General features: G+C 23.3%; 3 protein-coding genes across 3 annotated transcripts; 2 read left to right on the top strand and 1 right to left on the bottom strand.

The window, feature by feature from the left end:
• The first annotated feature begins 313 nt into the window (after positions 1-313).
• Positions 314-1,982, top strand: LOC102673006 (ubiquinone biosynthesis O-methyltransferase, mitochondrial). The gene is made up of 4 exons (XM_006607447.2): positions 314-524; positions 650-1,142; positions 1,236-1,416; positions 1,555-1,982. Exons 1-4 carry the CDS (start codon positions 463-465, stop codon positions 1,677-1,679), a joined length of 861 nt encoding a protein of 286 aa, XP_006607510.1. The 5' UTR covers positions 314-462; the 3' UTR covers positions 1,680-1,982.
• LOC102672869 (lysosomal aspartic protease) lies at positions 1,896-4,872 on the bottom strand. The gene is made up of 7 exons (XM_006607446.2): positions 4,602-4,872; positions 4,196-4,443; positions 3,501-3,619; positions 2,978-3,177; positions 2,775-2,897; positions 2,439-2,682; positions 1,896-2,330 (listed from the first exon to the last, which is right to left on the bottom strand). The coding sequence occupies exons 1-7, from the start codon at positions 4,661-4,663 to the stop codon at positions 2,169-2,171; spliced, it is 1,158 nt and encodes a 385-aa protein (XP_006607509.1). The 5' UTR covers positions 4,664-4,872; the 3' UTR covers positions 1,896-2,168.
• A 955-nt stretch (positions 4,873-5,827) lies between these two features.
• On the top strand, positions 5,828-7,977 carry LOC102672736 (dynein light chain 2, cytoplasmic). Its single transcript, XM_006607445.2, has 3 exons — positions 5,828-6,068; positions 6,585-6,702; positions 6,905-7,977. The coding sequence occupies exons 2-3, from the start codon at positions 6,595-6,597 to the stop codon at positions 7,064-7,066; spliced, it is 270 nt and encodes an 89-aa protein (XP_006607508.1). The 5' UTR covers positions 5,828-6,068; positions 6,585-6,594; the 3' UTR covers positions 7,067-7,977.
• Positions 7,978-8,610: the final 633 nt, after the last annotated feature.

Below are 8,610 nucleotides of genomic sequence, written 5' to 3'. Positions count from 1 at the left end.
AAAAGGAATATATATTAACTATAATTATTATAAAATTAATTATTTGATTTACAAATATTTATTGGATGAAATAAAAATTTTATTAAAATTATTAAATTAATTTTAGATATGTGTAAATTTCTGTAAATTTTTTTTTGTTCTTTAGATATAAATTTAATGGAAATATTTTCAATATCAAAATTACTTTTAATTTTTATATTATATTTCTTTCATTTTTATAATATATTTATTTAAAATAAAATATTTGTGAAATTTTTTCAGATATTTTACTTAAAATTCTTATTTTTTATACAAATAACTATAAATATAAATATAGTTAATGCTATTGTCGCAATTGCAAACATAATCATTCGTGCTTTTGTCGAATGTTGACTGTTGTCTCATTTGTTTCTACATATCTTGAAAAATTCTGCATATTTTCTAAATTTTTAATTATATTTAATCATTTTATATAAATAAATTATGAATATCATTAAAATTCGATCCTTTCGATCCATATCCACAGGACCTACCCTTCGAAATCGGTATCTAACCTATATATCAATTTTAAATATTTGACACTTAAATATATATGATATAATATAATTAATATAAATAATGTTTCTTAAAATATATAGTTATCAAAAAAATTTCTAATTTGCAATTTTAGATTGACCGAACAAACTGATCAATTAACAAAATCTAGTTTAATAAAGAAATCAACAGTTGATCTTACAGATATAGATCATTTTTCTAAATTACACAATAAGTGGTGGGATGTCAATGGTGAAATACGTCCGTTGCATGCATTGAATCCTCTTAGAATACAACTTATTCGAGATGGCTTAGCAAATATAGGAGTCAAAATAGAATGTCCTTATTTACCATTAGAAGGAATCAAAATTCTAGATGTTGGTTGTGGTGGAGGATTATTATCAGAATCTTTAGCCAGAATAGGAGCAGATGTAACTGGGATTGATGCTTCATCAGAATTAATAACAGCTGCAAAACAGCATGCTGTTTTAGATGCTAGTTTAGATGGAAAATTAAATTATTTCCAAACAATAATTGAAGATTTTGCTCTAAATAATAAAGAAGCATATAATGCTGTAGTGGCTTCAGAAGTTATAGAACATGTAAATAATAAAGAATTATTTCTAAAGGTATAGTCATATTTTATATAAATTTTGATATAAATTTTATATTAAAAAAGAAAAAAATTAATAATGAAAAAGCCATATATTTGCTTTTTATAGTGTTGCATAAGTTCTTTAAAACCTGGTGGTTCAATATTTCTTACAACTATTAATAAAACTTTACCTTCATGGCTTGGAGGAATAATTGCAGCTGAACGTATTTTAAAAGTAGTACCAAAGGGTACTCATGATTGGAATAAATTTGTCACTCCTACAGAAATGCAATCTTTATTAGAAACATGTATTTTCTATTATATTATATTTTATTTTTTTTATAAATAATTATATAGAACTTTTATTTAGTTATAAATTATAATTTTATATTAGAATTTCTTAAATGAATTAGAATATTTTAAATAAATTGATGATCCTTTTCTAGATGGTTGCAAGACAAAATTGATACATGGAATGTTTTATAATGTTTTAAAAAATGAATGGTCTTGGATGGCTTCAACAGCAATAAATTATGCAATTCATGCAGTAAAAAAAAAGGAACAAAAATAAATAACATATTCTATTATTTATAGATTTGTTTTATACTTCACGTGATATTAATACATTTGAGAAATTATTTTATTTTATAATATTATGTGATATTCTATGTAAATTATTATAATTTATGATGACTTGTAGTTTCGTATTTAAATTTTAATCATGATGTTTCATATCATTAAAAAATGAATTATTGATCAATTATTTATGAAATAATAACACAGGATATGACATGAAAAAAATTTATTACTTTTATCTTTGTAATATAGTATACATTTTGTTATAGATGACTAATTTACATACTTTATATTTATATATTGATTATAGTATCTATTACATTTATTTTCATTAATAAAACTATTATACATATTATATATACAAAAAGCGGAAAAATATTAAAAATAATCAAATGTAAAAACATAAAATTATGCAAAAAGATATATTAACAAAAATTATATAATTTAAAATTTAAGATTTTAATTAGTATATATTTTTAGATATTTATTTTGCTTTAGCAAAACCAACACGATTATTTCCCATATCAAATTCAGTATAATAATAACCAATGAAAACATCTCCCAAAATCCATAGTGGACCATTTGGTGGAGGAATATCCATTCCCATAAATCCACTAAGACAAACAGTCTTTCCAAATTGTGTAACCTTTAATAAAAAAAAAAAAAAAAGAACAATATTATTTTATTATATTAAAATTAAAATTTTTCACAATCTTAATGAATTAAAAATAAAATTAAAGTATATTTATTTTACCTTCAAGACATAGTCTTCTCCTTTCAGAGAGAAAGATTTACCACCAAGTACGAAATTAATTGTAGGCAAATTAGGAATGGAATTACAGTCTATCATTGCTTCTCCAGCTGCAATGGGAGTAGCTCCAATTGCTTTATTGATAGCTTCAATTTCTTTAACTGGTCCAGCAATGAGGGAAGTACCTGTATCTGCAATAGCTTCACATCCTTGTTGACAAACTTTTAAATCTGATCCAATTTGAATACTAAAATTCAAAAATATTAATTTTTTTTTAATTTATGAAAAAATTATAAATAATTTTTTTAAAAAATTTATTTTTATATATTTAATAAATACCTATCCATTTTAAATTGCCAATATCCCTTTTTATCCACAGGAACATAGGTGAAAGAACCTTCATAATGGTTTGGATCTGAACCACCCAATATCAATTCTCCACCATATTTATCATCAGGATTTCTTCAATTAATAAAATAATACAATTTATAAATTATTAATTTATTTCGTTTTATAAAAATTTTGAATAATTTTTAAAATACCTGTTTAAATAAAAACTAAAAACAGGTTGAGGTACTAATCCTTGTTTAACCATGTTGTAAAAGACAGGTGTTACACCATCAACAGCAATTTTAGAATAAGCCATTCCTAAGATACCATCAAATTTAGCAGCAACAAAAGCCAATCCAGGTTCACTCAAAGCTTCAGCAAAAGTCTGATCAGAAATTTTTATTCCTGCAATCTGTAAAATTTATTATTCTTTAATTAATTTTCTTTTTTTACTAAATTATTAAATTATATTCAATTAAAAGATAGAAATGTGTAATTTCTTAAAAATATATTATAATGTTATTATATATTATTGTATATAAGTGAATTATTTCTTAAAAATTTTTTAAAAATAATTTTTAAAAAATATTTCTATTATTATTTAAAGATATAGAAACAAAAAGATTATAGATTATAGAAATAAAAATTATGAACAATAATATAATTATATAATTAATAGGAAATAAAAATATCAATAATTATAAAAAGTAAGAATATGGATGTATAGATACTTACATCTACAGTATCAGTGGAGAGATAGCCAGAGAGACTTCCAGAGCCATAACGAATTGCAAAGTCAGTACCATTTTTCTTGTACGTAGATGATTTGCTGTTATCATATTTACGATGTAATTCTGAAAATAATACATATACAAAAAGAAATTATGAAATTTTAATTAAATAAAGTACTTTTTTGTTATTAATTTATAAACATTTGATAACATATAATATAATGATATATTATTTTTTCAGTAATGGAAAAAAACATATAATTATCATTATCTAGAAAATAAATTTATTTAAATATAAATTAATAAATTAAATCATAATGTAATTATGTTTATCTTATTAATATTTAAAACTTATGTTATAAATAAACATAATTATCAAAAAGCTTCTATTTTTTATTGTTTTATTTTTCTATCAGATTTATAAATTAAAAATTTGATTTTTAATTTATAATTATAATATATTTAAATAATTATATTTAATATTTTATATTTATATTATATTTAATATATTTATTTTATATTTAATATATTTATTTTATATTTAATAATTTTATTTTATATTTAATATACTTATATTATAGCTTTAAATTAAAACTCATATCATATTGAATTATAAAAAATAAATAACATTATGAACAAAATAAAATATAAAATATAAAAAAATGATAAAGTTTTAATTATTTTTGAAAATATACTTACTGCAAGCAATATTAGTAAGATGACATTTTTTAGAGGGGACCCAGAGATTTGAGGAACCAGTATCAAAGATTACTCTGAAATCTTGTGGAGGAGTTCCAATGCTAATAACACCATAGTATTGAGCATCTAAGTAGTTAGAAAGAGGTTCTGGTTGAGGAAAATCTCCTTGCAATATATGTGTTTGATATATTTCTGTGTCATATTCTTTGAATTGTTTCCTAATGCTATCGATTTTGTGCAAGGGAATCCTTAAAAAAAATTTTTTAAATTTATTTTAAAGTGCATTTTGTAAATCTTATCGAATAATTAATTATATATAATTAGTAAATTTTTAAAAAATTTTTTTTAAAAACAGTAATTGTTTTTGTACAAAAACGAATAATAATATTTTTTTCATTATATTTACCTCGTAACATCAGCATTGGCTATCGCTATAAAAGCGCAAAAGCACAGAATGGCACGAAACATTTTTAAATAAGTTTCCAGTGCCTTTAAAATTAAAAGATTAAGTTATTTATTAAATATAGCACTAGAAAAAAAATTTCTTTCTTTCAGAGATATTTTGCGCAACTCTGTCGAATATAACACTGATACATTTAGAATGAAAACCTCTCTAATAAAGAATTCTCTGAGATTGTTGGAACTTATTGCGCATGTGTAACTTGGATCAACATATCTGTATATTATATACGAATTTGATACTTAAAATCATTTTAAATATATTAAAAAAGAAATATATATATCATTGAAAAATTAATATATATTTACATTAAATATTACTTAAAAATGTTTATAAATATTTCTTCAAATATAGTAATGGAAAAAATTTGAAATTTAAAAAAATTATTACATTATAGCTACGTTACTGTTGTCACAATCAGCTGATTAAACATATACATATACAATATATATGCTATACTAATTACGAAGAAATAAAATATTCATATACATGCAAAGTGATATAGTAATGAATGTATCAACTTTATGTTTGGACCATATATATTTTAATTTTATTAATATACATAGTCTAAGACTTTGATAGCGCCATCTTGTAAAATAATGATTCAATTTATTCTGTTATAGCGCCATCTTGTAATATAATTAATTATTCAATTTCAAAAGAAATGATTTAAAATTAAAATATTTTATCCTATGTTATTAAATTAAATAACTTCTGTATGTTCTGTAAAAATAAAATTATATAAAATATATATTATAATAGAATATTATTTAAAATTTATAAAAATTCTTCACATTTTCAATTTACATATAATCAATAGAATGTATATTGAAAGACATATATTTTTGATTTACAAATACATTATTGGTATGAATTTACAATTTATAATTTAATTTTACAAGACCATACATTTTTGCGAATTGTGTATGTTTTCATTAATATTTCAAAACATATTTTGAAAACTTAAAATACTTTAATGTAATATATATAATCAATCTAAACTTCGCAATAAATATTTTAATGTATATCATTAATTTTTTGAGATTCTATATAAAAGAAATGAAAGTTTAAGCAATAAAAAATAAAAAAACATCGTTGTAACTTGAATTTCAAGGAAAAATTCCGTATCGATTACTCGAATTTATGTTTACGCGGGTTGCTACCAGCAAAGCATTCTGGGTTGATAGAAGACCGTGATAGAAGACCCTAATCGTGGGCCAATCAGTGGACAGGATCACAGTACGGACACTTCAGTCTTGAACTCAATCAAGGAATAGTCGCTGTCGGCTTGAGCGAGCAAAATTTTTGTGTAAATCAATTCACATAGAAAAAAATAAGTATACATAACTTCCGGGCCAGGATATAACGATCTTTTTCCTTGTGTATTAGTTGGTGAAAGTGTTATTTTAAAAGGTATATCGCGTGTTATATAAATGAAAATGTATTTTTTCATTTCCGACCGCGTAACCAACTCTTATGTCAAAATCAGTTTTGGATTTCTGATAATTCTATTCTCTTTGGCGTGTTGATAATTCTCAAATGAGCATCTTTAACTTAATACTCTGATTGCGGTGTTTGTGTGTTTACGAATTATTATTCCCATCATCGTATATTGATAAAACATTATCCTCCCGCGTTTCGTCTTTATAGTTCTGTTTTCTACAATTGTATTTTGCTTATTAAACATATCTGATTCTTTTCTTGATTTTATAGCATCAATTCTATGATTTGTCATGCTAGCAAATGATATATATGCTACTGTCAAAATTGCACGCATTCATTTTTCCAGGTTTAATTTGTAATATCTTCATCCTTTGATATGATAAAAAAAATGCATAGTTGTCTCTTAGCAATATTAGTTTTTTATATTTTTATTGAACGAAATAGAGTAAGACATACGAAAAATTTCTTTTTTCTTGTTAATTTCAGAGCTACAAAAATGTCAGACAGAAAGGCTGTGATCAAGAATGCTGATATGTCTGAGGAGATGCAGCAGGATGCTGTTGACTGTGCAACTCAAGCCCTTGAAAAATATAACATAGAAAAGGTATATTTAGTAAATAGTTGAAGTAAAATTTTATTCCAGATATTGTATGAAATGTATGTAATGAAAAATTATATGCATATTTGAAAAAAGATATAAAGGAGCTTATTTAAATATAATAATGAGTAGAATGAAAGAACAAGTTAATAACAGTTTCAAAGATAAAAAAAAATTGTTAATAAATTGATTTAATTTTTTGTTTCAGGATATTGCAGCCTTTATTAAAAAAGAATTCGATAAAAAATATAATCCAACGTGGCATTGCATTGTAGGTCGTAATTTTGGAAGCTATGTGACACATGAAACAAGACATTTTATCTATTTTTATCTGGGTCAAGTAGCGATTCTCCTTTTCAAGAGTGGATAAATTGGAATCTATTCTGTAATCACCATCCTTTCTTCCTCCCTTCACACATGCTACATGGAAATACCTTAAGTCACATCACTGTCTGTAAGAGAAATTACAATATTGTGTATAATGAAAATTTGTTTTGCAAACAAGATATGCACTCCCAGTTAAACAAAAAAAGTATAAGTATATAACAACCATCAATACTATTGACTTTGCTGTTTTACTTATCTCAGGAGATAAGACAATGATGAAAAATTCTGTAGAAGCTATGGGGAAAAAGGGTAGGGAGATGATTAACTGAATGAGAAGAAAATGAAAAAACTCAAAACTGAAAAAAATCAATTGACATACAATCTTACATGTTAAAATGTATCATGTATGCCAGAAAATTTGTTGTGTTCTTGTTTTATATTAGGTATATATAATGCGAAGTTGAGTTCAATACTGGCGATTTTAAATTAATAAATTTTTAGTGTTTAATACACTAAGTGCATCTAAGTATAATGTAATGTTCATACAAATTCATGTATGATTTTTATTATCTTACTATGCTTGAGGAAACTGTATCCAGTAGTCATCAATAATGAATGTAAGCCAAACCTTGATTGATTGCTGCGATCATTATTATTTTACGTAATGTTGTAAATTATCCCTTTATTCTGTGATGCTATATAAACAAAAACGGTTACAAAATCAACTTTGATTCGTTTGAATCCTGACATGACAATTTTTACATCTATAAAAATTCGAGAATTGGAGATTGAGAGAAAGCTTAATTATCGACATGCACCGAATTAAATAAAATTATTTAAATTTACACAGCACTAAGTAAGATGTTGCATAATATTGAAAGCGAGTCATTATCATAATTTTAATTTTTTATATTGTGCACACTGAATTTTGCAAATGTATTATTCATAAGTCAAGATACATTTAAAGAATTTTCTTTTCCCCTCTTTTGTTTTTTGTTTTGAAAAAAATAGATATTCAGCTCATTAAATTCTATCCTTTATGTAACATCTAATATCCAATATTATGGTACTTATATATATATATATATATTAAAATATAGATTATACATATATATTAAACTATTTATATATAGTGCAATCTTCATTTTCAGTATTTGATTATCACAACGTTGCTACATTGTTCAAGTTTTAGACTGATTATTAAACATTGTCATAAATATATGACTTGCATGGTTCTTTTTATAAAACTTCACAAGTCATTTTTATAATACGCATATGCAACATTATTATAAGAATTTAAGAAATGTTACATTAATATCAAAAAGCAGAAACGAAACAGAATTAATTACACTTTTGATCATAGCAAATAGTCAAATGTCAGTGAATATTTTTCTTTGATTATCTTTGATATACATTTTCTTTCGCGTCTTAACTTATATAAACGAATGAAAAATTGTTCTGATAAAGAATACAAAAAAAAACTGACACACTATTTAGTGTTGAAGTTTGTTAAATAAGAAAATTAAAGTACAGTTAATATTATGGAAAATTATGCTCAAATCAATTTATGCATTATTGATAAATTAT

This window comes from Apis dorsata, unplaced genomic scaffold, assembly GCF_000469605.1.
Source record: "Apis dorsata unplaced genomic scaffold, Apis dorsata 1.3 scaffold_5, whole genome shotgun sequence".
Lineage (NCBI taxonomy): Eukaryota > Metazoa > Arthropoda > Insecta > Hymenoptera > Apidae > Apis > Apis dorsata.
This window is presented reverse-complemented; position numbering and strand designations above follow the sequence as displayed.

Coding starts and splice junctions, on each gene's coding strand:
- LOC102672736 (XM_006607445.2), top strand. CDS start 6,595: ATGTCAGACAGAAAGGCTGTGATCAAGAATGCTGATATGTCTGAGGAG. Junction 6,703..6,904: donor AAAAATATAACATAGAAAAG/GTATATTTAGTA, acceptor TTTTTGTTTCAG/GATATTGCAGCCTTTATTAA.
- LOC102673006 (XM_006607447.2), top strand. CDS start 463: ATGAATATCATTAAAATTCGATCCTTTCGATCCATATCCACAGGACCT. Junction 1,143..1,235: donor ATAAAGAATTATTTCTAAAG/GTATAGTCATAT, acceptor TGCTTTTTATAG/TGTTGCATAAGTTCTTTAAA. Junction 1,417..1,554: donor GCAATCTTTATTAGAAACAT/GTATTTTCTATT, acceptor ATCCTTTTCTAG/ATGGTTGCAAGACAAAATTG.
- LOC102672869 (XM_006607446.2), bottom strand. CDS start 4,663: ATGTTTCGTGCCATTCTGTGCTTTTGCGCTTTTATAGCGATAGCCAAT. Junction 3,620..4,195: donor TCTTACTAATATTGCTTGCA/GTAAGTATATTT, acceptor TATTATTTTCAG/AATTACATCGTAAATATGAT. Junction 2,331..2,438: donor GAGAAGACTATGTCTTGAAG/GTAAAATAAATA, acceptor TTTTTATTAAAG/GTTACACAATTTGGAAAGAC.